The sequence below is a fragment of the Anolis sagrei genome, chromosome 6 (assembly GCF_037176765.1).
Source record: "Anolis sagrei isolate rAnoSag1 chromosome 6, rAnoSag1.mat, whole genome shotgun sequence".
Lineage (NCBI taxonomy): Eukaryota > Metazoa > Chordata > Lepidosauria > Squamata > Dactyloidae > Anolis > Anolis sagrei.
Genome location: NC_090026.1, coordinates 104542389 through 104565485, shown reverse-complemented (window position 1 = coordinate 104565485; position 23097 = coordinate 104542389). Strand labels below are relative to the sequence as shown.

The 23097-nt window shown below is 39.3% G+C and overlaps 1 protein-coding gene across 8 annotated transcripts in view; it reads left to right on the top strand.

Annotated features, from left to right (window-relative positions):
- The window catches only part of ADAM22 (ADAM metallopeptidase domain 22), a 177757-nt gene that overhangs the window by 24045 nt on the left and 130615 nt on the right, over positions 1 to 23097 (top strand). For all 8 annotated transcript variants that reach the window (XM_060782308.2, XM_060782309.2, XM_060782307.2 and 5 more), the window contains exon 3: positions 14043 to 14119. In XM_060782308.2, the coding sequence (XP_060638291.2) occupies positions 14043 to 14119 (77 nt within the window). The remainder of the gene's footprint in view (positions 1 to 14042; positions 14120 to 23097) is intronic.

The window sequence follows — 23097 nt, the reverse complement described above, 5'->3', positions numbered from 1 at the left end:
CAGAGATGGCTGGACTTTTCTGGAAGAGCATCTTTTGTGTATGACTTGTTGGGCAGTTTCCACTCCTTCAACTAAACCGTGACATTGTTCATACACAATCTTGTGCTCTGTTTAATATAAAATAGTCTCACAATAAAAAAAGCCATCTTGGCTATACTGTGAACGCCAAAATAGCACTTAATGATTGTATGGCAAAAGCACATGGCTAATCTCATTTAACGTTTTGCTTTATGCGAATGAACAATAGCAACCAATCAGCACAACCAGAAATGAAGAAACAGTCAACCATGCATCACAAACACTGATTTTACATTTTGCTCTATCCAAAAAATGATTACACGATAGCACTTTAATGGCACAATTGAATTGAATAGAGGAGGTCCAAGATGTTTGATGTTAGCCAGCTTGATGTTGGTGTGATGATGGTGGACCACACAGAAATGCGTTCATTTATATCCCAACTCCCCCCCCCCCCGCCCAATAATGGGACTCAAGGTGGCTTAACACTTATTAAAAATATCACAAAATGAAACTATATTGTTATCAGTGTAAGGATGCATCTAGACTGTAGAATTAATGCAGTTTGGCACCACTTAACAGCCATGGCTCAATACTACAGAATCATGGGAGTAATAATAATAATAATAATAACCTCACAATTGCGTTAAAAAACAAAGTATGGATTGTCGATCTTGCAATCCCAGGTGACAGAAGGATTGAAGAGAAACAACTGGAAAAGTTGACACAATATGAGGATGTAAAGATCGAACTGCAAAGACTCTGGCACAAGCCAGTCAAGGTGGTCCCAGTGGTGATTGGTACACTGGGTGCAGTGCCTAAAGACCTTGGCTTGCACTTAAACACAATCAGCACTGACAAAATTACCATCTGCCAACTGCAGAAGGTCACCTTACTGGGATCTGCATGCATTATTCGCCGATACATCACACAGTCCTAGACACTTGGGAAGTGTCTGACATGTGATCCAATACAACAGCCAGCAGAGTGTCTACTGTGGACTAATCTTGTTGTGTTTCAAATAATAATAATGACTTTATTTTTATACCCCGCTTCCATCTCCCCAAAGGGGCAGCTTACAAAGGGACAAGCTGAAGAGCATAGAGTTAAAAGCATAACACAATGAGATAAAATTAAACCAAAATCCACATAAAAACATATCACAATAAAACATAACATCTTAAAATTGTACCATGCAAAGCAATAAGAGTGCTGATTTGAGAGGGCCCTGTGTTTGTGCAAAATTCCTAGATAGAGCTGAGGGAATGTGCAAAATTTAGTAAGACAGGGCTGGGAGGATAATGTCCTTGATGTTAAAATGTCATCATTTTAACATCAAGGAGGGGGACAACAGCCTTGCGAACACTACTTTACCCATAATGTCTGGGAATCGCCAGAAGGCTAAACGGAGGGCAGCACAAACACAACAAGGACCAAGTACCAAAAGCACAATAATCCCAATTAAACAGCTCAAGGGAAGATCCCAGGGGCTCACATGTCTTTACACTAATGCACAGAGCATGGGAAATAAACAAGATGAACTCCAACTTTTAGCACAACACCACAAATATGATATCATAGGGATCACTGAAACCTGGTGGGATGACTCCTATCGCTGGAATGTAGATATCGAGGGGTATAACCTCTTTCACAGAAACCGAACAAAGGGGAGAGGAGGCGGAGTAGCCTTATATGTCAAAAACTCTTATGCTGCAGAAGAAATTCAAGACAGCAATCTGGGAAACCAGCTTGAAATCATCTGGATAAGAATCAAGGGAACTGGGACTCAAAAAGATGTCGTTGTAGGCGTCTACTACAGACCCCCAAGCCAGGAGGAAGATCTTGATGAAGTCTTCTGCCAACAGTTGACCAAACAGGCACAGAAAAGAGATGTAGTAGTCATGGGCGATTTCAACTATCCCGATATTTGCTGGAAAACAAACTCGGCCAAGAGTACAAGGTCCAACAAATTCCTCGCTTGCCTTGCAGACAATTTCATGGTCCAGAAGGTAGAAGAGGCAACAAGGGGATTGGCTACTCTTGATCTCATCCTAACAAATGCGGAGGACCTGATCGATGCGGTCGAAGTGGTAGGATCCTTAGGGGCAAGTGACCATGTGCTCCTGCAATTTGAGGTACAAAGGAAGGCCGAAACGAAGACAAGTCAAACCCGCATTTTGGACTTTAGGAGAGCTGATTTCCAAAAAATGAAGGAAACGCTGAGCAGCATTCCGTGGACACAGATACTAAAAGACAAGGGAGCTACAGATGGATGGGAATTTCTCAAGAGTGAAATACTCAAGGCGCAATTGCAAACCGTGCCAACAAAGAGAAAAAATAGGACAAGTGCAAAGAAGCCAGAATGGATGTCCAAAGAACTTCTAACTGTGCTAAGACACAAAAGAGACATGCACAAGAAGTGGAAAAAGGGAGAAATCACCAAAGAAGAATTCAAACAAATAGCCAACACCTGTAGGGAAAAGGTCCGCAAAGCTAAAGCAAAAAACGAGCTCAGACTTGCCAGGGACATTAAAAACAATAAAAAGGGCTTCTATTCTTATGTCAGTAGAAAAAGAAAAAACAAGGAGGCGATAGGACCTCTTCGAGGAGAAGATGGGGCAATGCTGACAGGGGACAGGGAAAAGGCAGAACTACTTAATGCCTTCTTTGCCTCGGTCTTCTCACAAAAAGAGAGTCTTCAACCTCAGCAAGATGGAGTGGATGAGGGATTGGAGGACATCCAACCCCAAATTGGGAAAGAAGTCGTCCAGGAATACCTGGCCACTCTTAATGAGTTCAAGTCCCCAGGGCCAGATCAACTACACCCCAGAGTATTGAAGGAAGTAGCGGAAGTCATTTCGGAACCATTGGCAACCATCTTTGAGAGTTCTTGGAGAACGGGAGAAGTTCCAGCAGATTGGAGGAGGGCCAATGTGGTCCCAATCTTCAAGAAGGGAAAAAAGGATGACCCAAACAACTACCGTCCAGTCAGCCTCACGTCGATACCGGGCAAGATTCTGGAAAAGATTGTTAAGGAAGCGGTCTGCAAACACTTAGAAACAAATGCAGTCATCGCTAATAGTCAACATGGATTTATCAAAAACAAGTCATGCCAGACTAATCTGATCTCTTTCTTTGATAGAGCTACAAGCTGGGTAGATGCGGGGAATGCCGTGGATGTAGCGTACCTGGACTTCAGTAAGGCCTTCGACAAGGTCCCCCATGACCTTCTGGCAAGGAAACTAGTCCAATGTGGGCTAGGCAAAACTACGGTGAGGTGGATCTGTAATTGGTTAAGTGGATGAACACAGAGGGTGCTCACTAATGCTTCCTCTTCATCTTGGAAAGAAGTGACAAGTGGAGTGCTGCAGGGTTCCGTCCTGGGCCCGGTCCTGTTCAACATCTTTATTAATGACTTAGATGAAGGGCTAGAAGGCATGATCATCAAGTTTGCAGACGACACCAAATTGGGAGGAATAGCCAATAGTCCAGAGGACAGAAGCAGAACTCAAAACGATCTTGACAGATTAGAGAGATGGGCCAAAACTAACAAAATGAAGTTCAACAGTGACAAATGCAAGATACTCCACTTTGGCAGAAAAAATGAAATGCAAAGATACAGAATGGGGGACGCCTGGCTCGAGAGCAGTACGTGTGAAAAAGATCTTGGAGTCCTCGTGGACAACAAGTTAAACATGAGCCAACAATGTGATGTGGCAGCAAAAAAAGCCAATGGGATTTTGGCCTGCATCAATAGGAGCATAGTGTCTAGATCTAAGGAAGTAATGCTACCCCTCTATTCTGCTTTGGTTAGACCACATCTGGAATATTGTGTCCAATTCTGGGCACCACAATTCAAGAGAGATATTGACAAGCTGGAATGTGTCCAGAGGAGGGCGACTAAAATGATCAAGGGTCTGGAGAACAAGCCCTATGAGGAGCGGCTTAGGGAACTGGGCATGTTTAGCCTGAAGAAGAGAAGGCTGAGAGGAGATATGGTAGCCATGTATAAATATGTGAGAGGAAGCCACAGGGAGGAGGGAGCAAGCTTGTTTTCTGCTTCCTTGGAGACTAGGACGCGGAACAATGGCTTCAAACTACAAGAGAGGAGATTCCATCTGAACATTAGGAAGAACTTCCTGACTGTGAGAGCCGTTCAGCTGTGGAACTCTCTGCCCCGGAGTGTGGTGGAGGCTCCTTCTTTGGAAGCTTTTAAGCAGAGGCTGGATGGCCATCTGTCAGGGGTGATTTGAATGCAATATTCCTGCTTCTTGGCAGGGGGTTGGACTGGATGGCCCATGAAGTCTCTTCTAACTCTTTGATTCTATGATTCTATGATTCTATGATTCTATGATTATAGAGCGGAGGACCATGCTAAAGTGCTGGAATTTAGGTTGCAGTTTTACAAGACCTTTAGCCTTCTCTGCCCAAGAGTGTTGGCACCTTACTAGATTGCTTTGATACAGCATCTACAAGAAAACAGTCTTGCTGGTGGTATGCTGTCTCTTTTGGATTACCTGCCTATATACTGAATTTAATCAATGCAACCCATTATGCAATAGAGCACATAAAAAGAAAAGCTTGCATCAGTATCCACTGCAAAATCAGCAATGCATGCTATTCTGTAATTTATCGATTGTCACAAAGGTAATGAGTTTTAAATTACTTTTCTGTAAACGTTATGCACAATAAGAGTTTAGGAAAACAACTATAAATGATTCACAGTGGAGTTAAGAGAAGGGAAACACACACCAAGGACAAAATATGGCCCTACAGATGTTCTCAGGGTGGAACTCCCATCATTCTTCACCACTGTTTCAATCTGACAATATCTGGATAGCCACAAGTAGACCATCCTGGATTTAACTTGCAAATCAGTTGCTGGATACATAATGAAAAATATGTTGTTGAGCTCTGTAGGCATCTAGTGAGTTTAGTTGCAAAGCCAACAAAGAGTCCTCTGATATGTTAAAGGCTAACAAATCTGCCTTGGCTCTAACTGTCATGAATACAGTTAGGCTTATGACATAACAAATGTGTTAAAGATGCCAGAAGACTCTTTTTTGGTAGATGTGATTCCCAGTCCTGAAATTCTCTACTGTCAGAAGTACCTGGTTTAATTATATTTTCTCAATATTGGGGGGAATGTACTCGGATCAATCATACTGGGCCATGAGTGATCGCCCATAATAAGTTTATTTTTACTTCACTTTTAACATTTTAAATTGTCCCTGAGGTCATTTCAGAGCCCCTCAGATGCTTTGGACACCAACTCATAGATGCCAGCATGCGTAATGGTAAGAAATGGTGAGCGTTTTGTTCCAAATCATTAGGAGAGCCAAGTGGTCTTCAGCACTGGGGACTAAAACGCACTCATATGTGAATGCCCCGTTATCACCCATCAACACCATGAATTTTGTAGGGTTTTTCTTCATCAAGGAATACTCAGAAGTGGTTTTACCAGTTCCTTCTTCTGAAACATAACATATACCACCTGGTAGTTTGGATTAAAAGTTTGGGGTCTATACTTTTGTACAGGCACTGTTGCCAAGTCCAAAATTGTAGAACTCAGTCTTTCTTTCTGTTGCATCACTTCCAATAGAAGAAGAAGAAGGAAATCTTACTTCTTGTTTATTTCCTCAAATACAACTCAAATTCTTATAGAATTTGAAAGTCAAATTGGTAAACAATTGAACTAGACATAACTGTGATTGGATTCTAGATGTGGCAATTCTTGGGGATAACAGGCCTGAATATCAAGAAAGGAAAAAAAATAACATATAAAATCCTACAAGTTGAGATTCCCACAACTGAGAAAACAAAACAAATTATACCACACAGTCATACATGGCTCTTAGCTTCCGAGCACAATTCAAAGTGCTGGCCTTGACCTATAAAACCCTAAAGGGTTGTGGCACAGCATATCTGTCCAAACGTATCTCCCTCTACAAACCCCAAAGGACCTGGAGAGGCCCTGCTCTCGGTCCCACCGCCACCGCAATCGTGTTTGGTGGGAACGAAAGACAGGGTCTTCTTGGTGGTGGCTCCTTGGCCTTTGGAATTCCTTCTCTAATGAGATCAGATTTGCCCCCTCCCTCATTACTTTCCAGAAGAAGCTCAAATCCTGGTTATGGGATCAAGCTTTCGCAGAATACTTTGCTTTACTGGACTGTTTTAATGGATTGATTTGGAAGGTGAGGATGGGATAGAAATGCTAATGCTAATGCTAATAATAATAATAATAATAACAATAATATGTTGGACATTCACCATGGGGTCATGCTGGAGGACCTAGGGATTCCTGGAAAAGTGTTGTCTCAGGGGAATTAAAACTCCCCACAGTTCTTCCACTTTCATGGTGGTCCTACATACCTAGAGCCCTTCCAGACAGGCCCTATGCCCCAGGATCTCATCCCAGGTTTTCTCTTTATCCCAGATTATCTGGCAGCATGGACTCATATAATCCAGTTTAAAGCAGAAAACCTGGGACAGTCGAATTGACAAAAAACAACAGGAAAAAACTTAGTCTTTATCAAGACCTCAAAATTGAACTGAAAAATCGAACTGCAAAGGCATAAACTAGTACAGGTAGTCCCAGTGGTAAGTGGCACACTGGGTGCTGTGCCAAAAGATCTCAGCCAGCATTTGGAAACAATAAACATCGAGAAAACACGATCTGTCAACTGCAAAAGGCCACCTTATTTAGATCTGTGTGCATCATTCAAAAATATATCACACAGTCCTAAACGCTTGGGAAGTGTTTGACTTGTGATTTTGTGATACGAAATCCAGCATATAGATCTCATTTGCTGTGCCATACTGTGTTTTTGTGTCAGTAAAATAATAATAATAATAATAATAATAATAATAACAACAACAACACAACAATAAGCAGATTTTAAAGAAAAAAATAATGGAGAGCTAGGAGTGGTTTAGATCATGGTTTAAACCACTATGGGTGATCAGATATGGTTTAAACCAGGACCTATACCTGATATTAATCTTGTTATATGTATTCTAATTATTTTAGGATTATGGTAACCCTGTTTTGGGATATTCTTGGCAAGGTCTATTCAGAGGAAGGTTGGCTTGAACACTGGTTACCCAGAGATCTAGTTAAATGTTCAACCCTGGCACTGTACTTTGCTCTTTTTATTAAAGGGATTTTGTGTGTGTTCTTATTTCTTGAATATCTGTACAGGGAATTCGGGCATTTGTTATTGCTGCAGTACTTTTGTTGTTTTAAAAAAGACATTATCATTGTTTTTACATTCCCATTGCAGACAGAAATGAGCATTGACTGTGTGGAAAATGCCTTTACGCCAATGACTTTTTGAATCTAATCTGTATCTTTTGTTTTGTCAAATGGCTCTTGAAAAGAATCTCAACCCATGGCCTCCCACCAAATATTCCCTAAGCAGCTGTGGCAATGATATGTTTGAAAAAAGCTTTTAAGATTGCTTCAGTATGACCTTGTTGAATCTCTTCCCATTCCATTTAAAAGTTAACTCATTTGTCTGGAAATGTTTTGCTTGGCATTAGTGAATGCTATTTTCGGTGGTAATCTTATGGCCAGAATCACATTATGAGGTGTGAATTATAATGTTTTTCCTTCCTAGAAAATATTGTCTAGGTCAAAATAGGTAGGCATGGCTATAATAAGCAATAAGCATAATTGATCTTATTTGGCAGTTAATTTTGCATTAGTTTTATTGCAAGGCCAGTTACACATTGAATGAAGTAGTTCTATGTGACCACTGTTATATCATAAACTTTTTGATATAGAGTTTGATGATGAAGGTTCTTCCCTTTCTCATTTCACCATTCACTATCTGTGAGAAAAACAATAATTTATGGTGAAATAAATCAAACAGTTTAATTTCAGTTGGTGAGCTGTTAACATGTTGGGCCCATTCTACCATAAGGTGGGACAAGGCAACTGCCTAAGGCAACAGATGCTTGTGGCCTCCAACAGCGCTCCATGCTATTTGTCTTGAGTGTCTCTATTTCAGTTGTTTCGGAAACCCCCTTTCCCAAGTCAAGATAGACTGCAAATTTTAATGCATCCCCTGGAGCAATTTTTTCCATACTTTGGTTTTCTAGGTGTTTAGGACTTTGTTTCCCAGAATTCCTGATCATTGGCTGAGATGTTGGAGAGTTGAAGTCTTAAGCACCTGGAGGACTAGAGTGTTTCTAGTTCTGCCTTTGAGTGTTTCTAGTTCTCTCTGGGGATTCTGGGCCTGTTGGTCATTCTGATTACACTGGGGATTCTGTGTCTGCAAGCCAGGAAGAGATTTTAAGCCCTGAAAATGAGCGGTCTGTATCTGAAGACCACGTTCCAGAAAGGCAGTTTGTTAGGGAAGCAAGGCCAGAAGCAGAGCTGAGCTCAGAGGATGAAAATGAAAGTCCAGGTGGACAGACTAATGAGCAGTTAGATAGGAGATGTATGTTCTGTCAACATAGAGTTTATCAGGAGAGTTTACAAAGGTCAAGATGCTTATTATCCTAGAAGTCCTTATCGGTTTCCCAGGGGAGAAGGCATGGTTTTCTCTATATATTAGCTGGACCAGCAGATAGGTCTGCTAGTTCAGGAAATGTTGGGGTTCGAGTATAGAACTTCTGTCAAGTCAAGGAATTTCTAGTTCCATGTTTCCTTTTGTTCATGCTATCATGAACAAAAGGAAACATGGAACTAGAAATTTCTTGACTTGACAGTTTTTGAGGACTGTTCCTGAATCGCTTATTTTGGAATTATTCTGCTTTTATATTCCTGTTTTTTGATACTACTCATGTACTTTGATTTCTGTGGATTATTACTGATATTTGGACTTTGTTTTTTATATACTATTTTGCTGAATTGCTTTTTACATATTCCTTAATAAACTGTTTTGCTATTTTGCCATGGACTGGAGTGTCTGTTAAAAACAGAAGTGCTTCCCAGCCTTGGAGTGCAACATAGAGTTTGGAATCACTACCCTAGAGCAGACGTTGTGAAAGTTTTTCAGTCATAGAGCCTTTCAGAATGCATTTTTTCCTGCGGAATCCTAACTCCAACCCTAATATTTGAAAGGGTGTCACAAAGAAGAGGGAGCAGGCTTGCTTTCTGCTGTCCTGGAGACAGGAGAGGAGATTCCACCCAAACATTAGGAAAAACCTCCAGCCGTTCAGAGCTGTTCAACAGTGGAACTCTCTGCCTTGGATTGTAGTGGAAGCTCCTTCTTTGGAGGCTTTTAAACAGAGGCTGGATGGGCATCTGTTGGGGATGCTTTGTGCTTTTCCTGCATGGTAGGGGGTTGGACTGAATGGCCCATGTGATCTCTTCCAACTCTATTATTCAATGATTCTATGAACTCTATTCTCCCTTTTTTCATCTATTCTTTTTACTCGAGTGTTTTGTATAACGTAGCACGTTTACAAAATAAAGAAAATATTTTAATATAACTGCAAATGTGAGAGTACACATAATAATAATAATAATAATAATAATAATAATAATAATAATAATTTTTATTTATAACTCTCCCATCTCCCCAGGGGACTCAAGACGGGTTCCAAACAAAAAATGGCAAACATTCAATGCCATAATAAAAACAAGCAGACAGACAAACCAAATCATAACAATAAGTAAAAGATCATCAATATAAACTTATAATACCTATCCAAAAAATAAGTACTTAAATAAACATAATAAATCTCTGAACTGAGTGAAGGGAGGAGTGATACGCTGAGTGAAGGGAGGAGTGATATTTATAAGTCAAAGAACCATTTGGATTTTGCTAGAAAATGTTCTAGCACGCGTGCTTTCTGAGCTACCAGATTGTGATAAAACAACTTCTGTTGGTGAATAGATGTTTGTAGATATCTTGTGCTCCCCCTTTCTTCACATTAGAGACAATTAAATAGTTGACTTCATTTGGTTTTATTTAAAAAAATTGTTTTTTGAGTTTCAAGATTTTTCGTGGAACCCATGTGATGCTTTTGCAGAGCTCTAGGATTCTGTGGAACATAGTTTGGGAACAGCTGCCCTAGAGGTTGTAGAAGGCCTTTACAAAATTTAAAAAAGAGGGGATTCTGGGCAGTTGGAAGACCTCATTTAGCCCCTTAGGCTGCATGTTACCCGCCTAATATTTTTGCATCTTGCTACTCTTGAGAGGCCATATGCTCCCTAAAAGGTCTTTCTGGAAAATAATAATACAGATAAGTCATTAAGAGCTGATGGGAGAAGGTAGGGGTGATATGGGAACATAGCCCATCTTGCACAAGCTCTGGCATGGTCTCCGTGCAGAACCTTCGCACATACAAATTAACTGTGTGCAGTTCTGGCCACCACAGTGGTAGATCGGGTGGAGAAGGGTGACTAAAGTGAAGCAATCTCACTCCCCCCAAAAGGGGAATAAGAACATTTTTGTCTCTTAAAATCTCACCTAAAAGGTTGGACAGCTAGAGATTTAGAAATTATGTGCACTGCAAAGGATGTAGTTGCTTCTCCCTCTTTATTTATACGAGAGCATGGAAGTCACTTGTGAAATTGACTGGAAGTAGGTTTTGGATAGACAAGAGAAAGCTCTCGTTCACATTATGCATCATTAATGTTCTGTGGTGATCTAAGGCACTGGCCTAGATGGATTATAAGGATTCATGACAGAAAGGCAACATAGAAATGCCAACTTCAGAGGAGGAGGCAAATGGCAGAGGGACCTGGTAGGACAATGTGAGATGCAGGGCAAGATTGGGGTGGCAGCTTGCATGTTGGGGGATCTCAGAAATGTTTAATGCGCCCTTGCAGAATGGTATGGTTACCCTACCCTAGATAGATCTCCATTACCTGTTGAGGACCAAATGTGCACTTCTAAGGTTCTCTTGGACACAACACTAATTCAAGTTAGACACCAGAAGTATTTTAATGGTTTAATATGCTGAATGCAACTCTATAAAAAGAGGATAGTTCTTGCCTCAGTTATGCATACTGGAATGAATAACAGAGGAACTAGACAGTCAAATCATACGGCAAGTTGCAGTGCCGACTGAGTGTGCCAAACTCTTTTCCCCAAACAGTCAAGGCTTCCCAGTTGCCAGTTCTAGAACAGACTTTGGTCTAATTGGCAAGCCACAATAGGTTTCCTCTTCAATAAAATGAGGATGTATTCATTGAAGGACTCTGAACAGGCTTCCAGTAATAAGCTTTTTAGTAAGACAGCAGTGTCTGGTCACATTGCCCCCTAATTTATTTGGTAGGATCAGCCAGAAAGTCATTCCAGTGCTATTATGCAGTTCAGTAACCTTTGGAATTGGTCTGTATCCATTTTCTCCCTTTTCACTTCCTGCTGTGCTGTTTTTTTCTCCCCTTTCAGGCCCCCTTAAAATATTCCTGGCATTGTATTATCAGCACATGTACTTCTGCAGAATTATAACTGATTGAATTTTCCATGAAGAACCACAACCCTTGGTTGTTTTAAGAAGAAGACTTCCTAAATTGCCAGTTTTAGAATGGAATACAATATTCCTTCTTGATAGCAGCATGGTTTTTCAGGTGCCAGCTACTACTAGGCCATAGCAGAAGTGGGGAATACTGCCAGCTGAAAATTGGGGCTCTAAAGAAAATAGCAGGACTCCTCCCATCAATGCTTAGCATAATGGGTGGGCCAAATGCACAGGATAAAATTGGTAAAACCCTGGACGGGATAAGTGAAGGGAGTAGTATGTGTCTGATTCATTTAATGTACTGTTTATTAAACTTTGGAAAGTTTTTAAAGTGTATTAAATATTTCAAAAGTAGGTAGTTACTGTGGTTATCATGAGTTTTATAGGAAAATATAATCATGCTTGGTTATAGGAAAAGGGGGAGGCTGTTCTAATAGGCAGAATGATTCAAAGAAACTATAGCCCAAAGGTTGCTCTGAGTTTTCCAGGCTATATTAACATGTCCAAGAAGCATTCTCTCCTGACATTTTGCCCACATCTATGGCAGGCATCTTCAGAAGTTGTGAGGTCTGTTGGAAACTAGGCAAGTGAGGTTTATATATCTGTGGAATGTCCAAGGTGAGAGAATGAACTCTTGTCTGTTTAAGGCAAGTGTGAATGTTGTAATTAGCCACCTTGAATAACATTGAAGGCCTTGCAGCTTCAAAGCATGGCTGTTTCCTATCTGGAGTAATCCTTTGTTGGAAGGCGTTAGATGGCCTTGATTGTTTCCTGTCTGGAATTCTCCAGTTTTCTGAGTGTTGCTATTTATTTACTGTCCAGATTTTGTTTGTTTTCATGGTTTCCTTCTTTCTGTTGAAATTGTCCACTTGCTTGTGGATTTCAGTGGTTTCTCTGTGTAGTCTGACATGGTGGTTGTTAGAGTGGTCCAGCATTTCTGTGTTCTCAAATAATATGCTGTGTCCAGGTTGGTTCATCAGGTGCCCTGCTATGGCTGACTTCTCTGGTTGAAGTAGCCTCCAGTGCCTTTCATGTTCCTTGATTCGTGTCTGGTGGTCCCTATGTAGATTTGTCCACAGCTGCATGGTATACAGTAGACTCCTGCAACGGTGAGGGGATCCCTCATGTCCTTTGCTGAATGTAGCATTTGTTGGATTTTCTTAGTGGGTCTGTAGATAGTTTATATGTTGTGTTTCTTCATCAGCCCAGAGTTTGCAAGTCTTAGAGGTTCTTGTTCATAGGATCACCATAAGTCGAAGATGTTTTAATGGCAAAGAACAACTATATTAACAAAGTTATTGTATTTTTAAAACATGGCTTCTTTTTCATTCTCTAAAACAAATAACATATATGCTTTTTAATTACCCTTAAAAATGCTGCAATCTGCTGGCTTGTGCTACTGGCTTGAACATTTCCCTTATCTGAAAATGCAAAATCCTTCATATTCTGAAATTGTCTCCCTGGGTGGATGGCACTTTTGCTTTCTGGTGGCCCAGTGTACACAGACTTTGTTTTGTGCTCAACATTGTTAAAAATATTGTGGATAAAATTACTTTAAGGCTTTTTTTTCATGTCAGGAGTGACTTGAGAAACTTCAAGTTGCTTCTGGTGTGAGAGAATTGGCCATCTGCAAGGATGTTGCCCAGGAGATGGCCGAAGGTTTTGATGTTTTACCATCCTTGTGGGAGGCTTCTCTCATGTTTCTGCACGGGGAGCTGGAGCTGACAGAGGGAGCTCAACCCACTTTTAACCGGATTTGAACCATTGACCTATCGGTCAGCAGTCCTGCCGTCACAAGAGGGCTCCTCACTCTAAGGCTATGTGTATGAGATGTATATTTTGAAATATACCTGCACTGAAATGAAATGTGTGGTTACACTTGGGTCCCATCTCCAAGACATCCCATTATGTTTATATATTCTAATACAGTATTCCAAAATCTAAAAAAAACCCTGAAATCCAAACCATTTCTAGTTTCAAGTATTTTAGATGCTATGGAAAACAGAATTTTCTCCCAGCATGTGATGTCAACACTCAAGCCCCAACATAAGACAACAGTAAAAGGCATAGATCAACACTTTTTACCCTGTGATGGTGCTCTTCCGTCATTTAGTGGGTCCTCCCCATGACTATAAAAGTAACTAAAATTGCAGTTACTCTGCAGAAGGAGTGAAGTTATTCATTATTACATTTGTGTTATAGTTATACTTTTGTTATTGGGTAAAGGAGTTCATTACAAATAGCTATTTAAGTTGTTTCACAGCTATTCTTTGTATTGCATTGTGTGCTATACATTCAATATTGATTTGCTGAGAACCAATAATGCTCAAACAGAGTCCTAGCTCTATAAAAGAGAGCTTTGCTATTGAGCAGCATATAGTGTTTTTGTATATTTATGCTGATGCTAAGTGCAACTTCTTTCTAGTATATTTAGAATCAAGGCTTGGAAGAGTTCCTATTTTGGATAGCAATGGATAGAATCACAGCCCTGCATGCCTGCCCCCCCCCCCCCCCAAATAAGTAACTTTCCCAAGTTTGGACTAAAACATTGGAAATAGGCTCAGTACAAACTAACACATTTTTCAATTATTTTAACATTGCAGTCCACACATATCGCCCGGGCCAGCTTCCAGGTTGATGCTTTTGGATCGTCTTTCATCTTGGATGTAGAATTAAACCAGTGAGTATTTAAATATATTTGTTTTACTGTGAATTTTTTCTTCTTCTTCAGTGTTGTATGTGATAGTTCTGGTATTTTCCAGCATTGCTTCTTGATTCAGATCTTGATGCAAGTTGACATAACATCCTTGGCATTGAACCAGTTGTTCGTCTCCATTAGAATAACTAGCATAAGTCAGTTGAATCTGTTGAATTCATGTACTTTACACTATGTGTCTGAGCATACGTATATGTGTAGGCACACCTTTTTAGAAAAAAACCCTATTCTAACAGATGTATTTGTGGCTGTTCCCTAGATTGTCTACCTTTCTTTGTAACTTCTCTTAAATACAGAATCCTTCCTATTCTGGAATCCATGGTCTACACATTGTCAATCCATCCATACTTCTTGCTGCTGCCTACTATAATGGTAGCTCCTTGTATGGACCTTAAGTGGGAACTTTTCCCATGTATTTCTTTCTAATTCAGAAAATTGTATGGATTTATGTAAATTTGAACTTTGGTGTTAAACAATTTCCCTACTGTTTGTGACAGAGAGAATATTAGCTATTTCTTGTCTCGGCAGTTGACAACAACAACAGCAACAACAATAATAATAACTTTATTTGTACCCCGCTACCATCTCCCCAAGGGACTCAGTGCGGCTTATATAAGACCGAGCCCACAATACAACAATAAAAACTATAGCAACAGTAATACAAACAATAAATAGAACTCATAAACAGAAAATAGCAATAAACATTAACAATAACACAACGACGTTTAAAAACCTATGGCAGGGCCAAATGTACTAATTAATTTTTTTTTAAATAATGCTGGGCGTGACCAGCTGACATAAACAGGATAGAAATTTTGGAGAGGGATAGAGCGTGCAGGCAATCCCAGTTGATGTGGGTCTACTTTGGCTGCACAACTCCAGAGCAAGGGCTTTGATTTTGTGTGTGTGTGTGTGTATGCTTCTTTCTACACTTTGCATTTGTAATAAAGTGAGAGAGACAGAGAAGAGTTCTCTGTATTCATAGAACTTCAAGTTAATTGCAAATTATGGCAACACTAGTGTGATGCTTTTGTTCACATTTTTACCAGTCCACACACTGTCTTGCCAGAGAAAAGATATGCCTCGCAGATGATCACTAAAGAACAAGGAGTTCTTTAACAGAGTAACATATATACAGTCATGTATATATGTTGCTTTTGCCTAAGCCTGCAGGAAAGGGCAAAATTCTGCCCTTTTCTCACCCCTCCCCTCTGTTGAGATGACTTAATACAAAATCTTCTGCGTTTTTGAATTTAAGTGTGCAAGAACTGAATAAACTGAGGACAGAATAAAAAAGTGGGAAGAATGGAGGGAAATTGGGCATTTTAAAGCAGTTGAAAGAAATGGAACAGTCATGTGAACAGTTGCATTGACTCACACAATGTCCTTTGAGAGATATTCAAATGGTCCTTAGGTGTCCATGTGAAAAGTCTTCTTCCAGCAACCCAGAAGCAAACCTGTCTTGGTAAGCTCCTGCACAGAAAACTCAATGTGAACTGTTGCCAAAACTCCTAGGCTTAGCTAGCTTCTTGGGCATAGCCCAACCAATCACATTTGCATTTTCAGTTCACACTTACCAACTGATTTTTCCATGCTCCAACAGCTTTCACAGATAATTCACATTATGCGCTTTGAACTGGATTATATGAGTCTACACTGCCATATAATCCACTTCAAAGCAGATAATCTGAATTTTCCCACATTGGCTGTCAAATGCATAACTCTACTATGAAAAATCAATTCATTGTTTTAGGCTGGAACTGCAGGACCTAGTAATTCAATCCAGAACATTTCTATAGATATTTTTAGGTCCTTCAGTATCATTCTACAGTCAACCTCTAGAACAGGGGTCCTCAAACTAAGGACCGGGGGCCGGATACAGCCCACCAAGGTCATTTACCCAGCCCTCGCTCAGGGTTAACCTAAGTCTGAAACAACTTGAAAGCACACAACAACGATCCTATTTCATCAGACAAAAGCAGGCCCACAATTCCCATTGAAATACTAATAAGTTTATATTTGTTTATATTGTTCTTCATTTTAATTATTTTATTTTTAAAGTGTTTTTTTTTTGCACTACAAATAAGATATATGCAGTATGAATAGGAATTCATTCATGTTTTTTTCAAATTATAATCCGGCCCTCCAAAACTTTGAGGGAACGTGGCCAAGAGATTCCTAGAGAAGTGTTCTTTCATTCTAATTCAGGGAAATCTCAGGGCTATTGTTTCACTGAGCAACTGAGCAGACAGAGAGATGATGAAGGGAATTATGCAGCATTGTTCAGTCATCTGGCCTGCTAAAAGGGAGCTGACATATGCTCCCAGCATTGTGGATTTTTTCCTTCAAATCTCAGAGTGGGATAAATGTGTTACAAGTAATAGATGAAACATAATACTTTGGAGGTAATGGAATCAAAGAGGTGGTTTATTAAAAGCAAGTATTGCCTAATACTGGATAATCTGCTTCATTTTAGTAGAATGTGTTAGCATTTCACTCATTACTTCTAAAATGTTGATGGGGGTCGTTTGGGAGAAACATATACTTTTTTTGTCTATTTCATTTTTTATTTTAAAAAACAAGTAAAATGCATAAGTAATGTTTTACTTTGAAAAATCTGTGGGTAACAAATTACTATATATACTTGAGTATGTGCCGACCCGAATATAAGCCGAGGCCCCTAATTTTACCACAAAAAATGGGAAAATGTATTGACTCAAGTATAATTCAAGGTTTGGAAATGCAGCAGCTCCTGGAAAATTTAAAAATAAAAGTAGATATAAGTAATCTTACATTAATTGAGGCATCAGTAGAACAAATGTTTTTGAATATTTACATAAAACTGTAATTTAAAATAAGACTGTCCAACTGTGATTAAATCATTATTTTAACCTTCCTCAATGTAAATGTGTTTACATATCCTTTCAATAATAATAGAGTAAAATAATAAATGTAATAAATAATAATATTAGAGTAAAATAATGTAAATGTACACATAACAATAATAATAGAGCAAAATCATAAATGTAACAATAACAATAACAAAGAGAGTAAAACAATAAATGTTATAATAATAATAATAAAGTAAAATAATAAGTGTAATAATAAAATAATAAATGTAATAAAAATAATAATGGAGTAAAATAATGTAAATGTAAAAATAATAAATGTAATAATAACAACAATAAATACTAATAAATGAAGTAATAATAAAATAGAGTAAAATAATGTAAATATAATAATAATAACAACAAATAGAGTAAAATAATAAATTTAATAAAATAATAATAACAGAATAAAATAATAAATAACTTTAACTCGAGTATAAGCCGAGGGGGACCTTTTCAGTCTAAAAAAAGGACTGAAAAACTTGGCTTATACTCGAGTATATATGGTACTTTGAAAATACCACCCTACGGCTTTAAATTGCATCTGGCTTCAACCTAAAAAGATGAAAAAGTCTGTAAAATTTCTGTAGGTGGGAATCTGTCATAACTGTTGGGTGAAGGAGTATACAAATGGTATCTCCTGCCTGCGATGGGAAGACTTGGCCTCTCCTTTGAACAATGTGCATTTACTGCCTTTAATATAAAGCATACCTAAAACTGAGCAAAAACCAGATATCTGGCCATAAATGCAATTTTACATGTGTGGAACAGCTGAGACAATCCATGCCTGTGGATTAGTATATGATTTGGGGCTGTTGGTCAACGTGTTGATGCTCTTCTGACGCGGAGACACTTCCATTTTGCAAGGAAACAGATGTGTGTGAGAAGTTTTAATTAGGCTACGGCTTTCGTGAATATCCATTGCATCTGGAATCCAGGATAAGTTGGCCTGATATACGCAGCAAAAGCATCCAAAGAAAATGAGACAACCAGATTGCGAGGCTGAAGAAGAACCTTCCAAACATTGCCCCCTTAGGCTATAAAACAGACATGAGCAAACTTCAGCCTTCCACGTGTTTTGGACTTCAACTCCCACCATTCCTAACAGCCTCAGGCCCTTTCCTTTTCCCGTGATTTTAATATTGAATGTAATTTTTAAATTTTTAATATCTATTAATTTTAGATCAATGGATTTTAAGCTTAATATTGTATGTGTTTAAGGCATTGAATAATTGCCATATGTAAGCCACCTTGAGTCCCCCTTGGGGTAGAGAAAGGTGGGGGTATAAATAGGGTAAGTAAATAAATAAGTAGGGTCTGACTGGAAGAAAGTCATTGTCCAGTTCAGAAACCTTGGACAATCTGTGTAAGTCTTCATTGATTCTTGCCCTCCTCACCTTTGGCGTGCCTCCTCTACTTGAGAGCCAAAATGGTAATAGATAGTAAAGGAAATTCTTCTGTTTTTCTTTTGAAAACCAGCTGCTTTCAGAGAAGCAACAGAAAACCCAATACATAGTTGGTCTTGGAACTTTTGTCTTTTGTAGATAACAAAATGTTAGATATTCTAATATTAGTGCAATTTAGATTTCTTTGTCATTTATTCTTGCAGATTGGCAGTTTCCAATAAGTTCAAGCTTTTAAATGTTTAAAAGCTTTTAAAAATAGAAATACATCCTATTTTTCTTGATATAATGCATTTTAGTATATTCTCCTTTTAAATTTATTGTACGGAACAAGAAGCAAGTTTCCTTGTCTCTTTAAAATTATATTTCCCCATGCCACCAGATTAATTTGTCAGTACTTGTTGAACTGTTTTTCTCAAATATTTTTTTCTCTTCTCATATTTCGTTTTCTTGACAGCTTTACTGCAAAGATTAAGTTTGTCCAGAAAGGGATCTCTCTTTTGAATTTCCTACTTATACAAGCATAGTTGTAAAAGCACATTATAGTTTTGGCTAAGCTGGTTTTGAGCGACTTATAGCTTTATTTCAGAATCATTTTCCTGTATAACATCAGCTCCATAGCAATCTGATCACAAGAAGTAATCCGACTTCATGTATTAATAAGAAATCTAAGAGGTAGCAGTAGGTTTTCGCTAGAGTGGCCAGTTTTGTGACAAAGTGTTTTTAAAAGTATTCATGCCTCTATAGTTTTTAGAGCGAGCTACAGGGAGTGGTCAACCACCCTGTTTAAACAGCTCTACTGGTTGCCGATAAGCTTCCGGTCCTAATTCAAGGTGCAGGTTATCACAACAAAGCCCTAAATGGTTCAGGATCTGCCCATCTTCATGATCACATCTTCCCCCACAAACCAGTGCAAGCTCGAAGATCTTCCAGGGAGACCCTTCTCTCACTTCCACCTCAGTCTCAAGTGCAGTTGGTGGGGAAACAGTATAGGGTCTTCTTGGTGGTGGCTCCCTAGGGAGATTATCCTGGCACCCACACTGTCCTCCTTTCTCAAGGACCTAAAAACATGAATGTTCCACTGTGCCTATGACTAAACAGTTCACCAGATAACTGTCCCCTAACTGTAATTTACCAACAGCCCCTGCACTTTAGCACTGCCCCCTACCCTATATAACTTGGACTTTAATGCCAAATGATATTACCTTCCAGCCCTAACTTTTATCGGATTTTGCACTTTTCCATTAGCCCTGTCCTGAAACTATTGCACAAACTCTTAATCCCATTTACTACCATCCAGGCTAGGGATTGTTTTTATGGCGTTGTGTTGTGTTATTGTGATTTGTTTATTTTATTTTTGTTTATTTTGATTTTATTTTATTGCATTGTGTTTTAACCTATGTTTTTCTGGGTTTGTCCCTCTGTAAGCTGCCCCGAGTCCCTTCGAGGAGATGGAGATGGGGTATAAAGATAAAGTTGTTGTTGTTGTTGTTGTTGTTGTTGTTATTATTATTATTATTAAAGTTTTTAGGCAGGCAGCTGTACAGTTTTCTGCTTCGATGAAGGAATGCAGTTTTCATTTTCGCTACTGGCAAATGCCCTTTTCTCTGTTATATCTTTATTTTCAATTGTCTCAAAAGCTAGGTTTTGTAACATAATTAAGCTAAAAAGAACGAAACTTGCCCACAGGCTTACCATTTTTTTTTTAAAAAAAGATTAAATGATCTTTTAAATTCAGTAAAAATATGTATTGCTACATTATCCAGATTAGTTTCCATAGCTACTACATATAAGAATAATATTGACACTGTGTGTGTTTTTTATCAGTATGATAAATTTTCCGTGGTTGAAAAGCAATTGTTTTTTTCTTACTCCTGCCCCAAATTATTAGTACAAACTATGAATTGCAACAGAACATACTTCAAAACAAATCTAAGCAAGTAATATCATAACATCTGGATATAATTTCTTGCTTTCTTTGTGTAATGGAATCGTAAATGCCCCGCAACTCAACAACAGTTGTTAACTCGAAATATTCTTATTGCCTTTTCGGATCTTGTTATTGTTTTTCCCTGTTTAATATTCAACTCCAGTGGAATAGAAGATGAATCTTAAATCTTTCAATAGATCTGGGCCTGCTCTTAAATGCTGACTTAATTGTTTCACTATTGTTGTAAGGTGGACTTCCAGTAAGCCTTGAGCTTGTTCTTGAGCCAGAACTAATATTCCAGTAAATGCAGAATGATGAAATGGACTGGCTTCTGATTGAATTTCTGATCCTCCAGAAGTATTGATGTTATTTTTCTAACGCTATAAAACAAAAGTGGGGAAGAAAGTAAGCCTCCAACAGTTTTGGGAAGCAGCTTCCATCAGCAAACTTAAATGTCACTAGTAAGGGGTTTTGCAAAGGACTGAAGTGAGCTTGTTTTCTTCTGGAGACTAGAACATGGACTAGTGGATTCAAATTACAAGAATTCACCTAAATGTTATAAAGAACTGCTAGGAGGTTTGAAAGTGGAATATACTTCCCTGGAAGGTGACAAATTCTTCTTTGAAGGTCTTTGAACAGAGGTTGGTGGAGTGCTTTAGCTATATATTCCTGCATGACAGGGGGCTGGATTAGCTGGATTTCCAACTCTTTCTAGCTCCATGATTCTAGCAATGCTTTATAACCTCATCTACATTCAAGCTTCTAAATCACTGGTTCTCAACCTGTGGGTCCCCAGCTGTTTTGGCCTTCAACTCCCAGAGATCCTAACAGCTGGTATACTGGCTGGGATTTTTGGAGTTGGGGGCCCAAACACCTGGGAAACCACAGGTTGAGAACCACTGTTCTAAATTCTCCATTCAGTGCATTATTGGTTCAGCTGTTTGAGTTTCATTCTAGTGCTGCACAAGTAGAATATCCTTTATTCAAATTACATCTGTACTGACACTATACTGCATGAGCCCTTGCCTAGCCCTTTTATAGTTGGCCACGTCCATTCTGTAATTTTGGCTATTGGTATTTTGAACCCGTCTAATGGAGTAAAATTGAAACTGGCTTTTACATTTTTGTGATTGTTTTAGTAGGATTTTATGTTTGTGTTTTATGATGTTTAATTTTGTTGTATGGTTTTTCTTTCTGGCACTTGAATGTTTTGCCTTATGTTGGAAACCATCCTGAGTCCTCCTGGGAAGATAGGGCAGTACATAAATAAGATATTATTATTTGAAACACAACAAGATGAGTCTACAGCAGACACTCTGCTGGCTGTTGTATTGGATCACACGTCGGACACTTCCCAAGTGTCTAGGACTGTGTGATGTATCAGCGAATAATGCATGCAGATCCCAGTAAGGTGGCCTTCTGAAGCTGGCAGATGGTAATTTTGTCAGCTCCGATTGTGTTTAAGTGCAGGCCAAGGTCTTTAGGCACTGTATCTAGTGTGCCGATCATCACTGGGACCAACTTGACTGGCTTGCAGGCCAAGGTCTTTAGGCACTGTATCTAGTGTGCCGATCATCACTGGGACCAACTTGACTGGCTTGTGCCAGAGTCTTTGCAGTTCAATCTTTAAGTCCTCATATCGTGTCAGCTTTTCCAGTTGTTTCTCTTCAATCCTTCTGTCACCTGGGATTGCAACATCGACAATCCATACTTTGTTTTTTAACACGATCATGAGGTCAGGAGTATTGTGCTCCAAAACTCTGTCTGTCTGAATTTGGAAGTCCCAGAGTAGCTTGACATTTTCATTCTCTGTAATTTTTTCCGGCTTGTGATCCCACCAGTTCTTTGTCACAGGCAGATGGCATTTGTGGCACAAATTATTACTACTACTACTACTAACCTGGATGCCAGATTGAGTTTGAGAAGAGTCCACACAGGTACTCTCCCAGCTGCCATGGAGGCTGCCTAACAGTACTGAACACGGTCCAGTGCCACTGAATGGTCACTCTAAATGTCTTTGACATGGCACCTATCTTTTCCCCTGTTGCCTGCCCTGACATCAGCCAGAGCAATGTATGCTGAGGGAAGAGGCACAGGAAGAAATCCCCTTCCTCTCCCTCCCCTTCCCAGCATTCCCCGTCACTCTACCTGACACCAGGTCAAGCTGCAGGAAAAAGATGGGTGTGAGGGAGATAGGGGACTGCCATCATGTGTCTCTGGGTCGCCCTAACCTGCAAAACATGGGAACCCAAAGTTGATGGATACCCCAAATTCTGGGCAAGAACCTGGAGCATCTCGCAATTCTTGGTAACATGAGGCAAGGCTATTTTAAGGTGTCCTTGCCCCACATTAATGTAGGGACCTTATCACATCAGGAAATACTCTATTTCTGAGACTGTATGAAAATAATTTTGAATGGGTCCCATCACATGATGTTTGCCACATCCTGTCAGTATTCCATGAGTTCTAATCATGTTTTTGAAATACTACGGATCCTTCCATTGCTGAAATGTTCTTTCTCTGTGTGATAGGAAAATCTGTATGCATCTCCATCAGCAAGGATACTTTCTAAAAGGTCATAGAATGATGTAGGGAGTGTTTTTAATGGATTGGGAGGAGCCAGCCTTCTGTGATGTGATGAGTCAAAGTGCACTATTTTCAAATCATGAGAATTGTAATAAACAAGCGTGATGAAGAAAATATGCATCCTGTCTCAATACA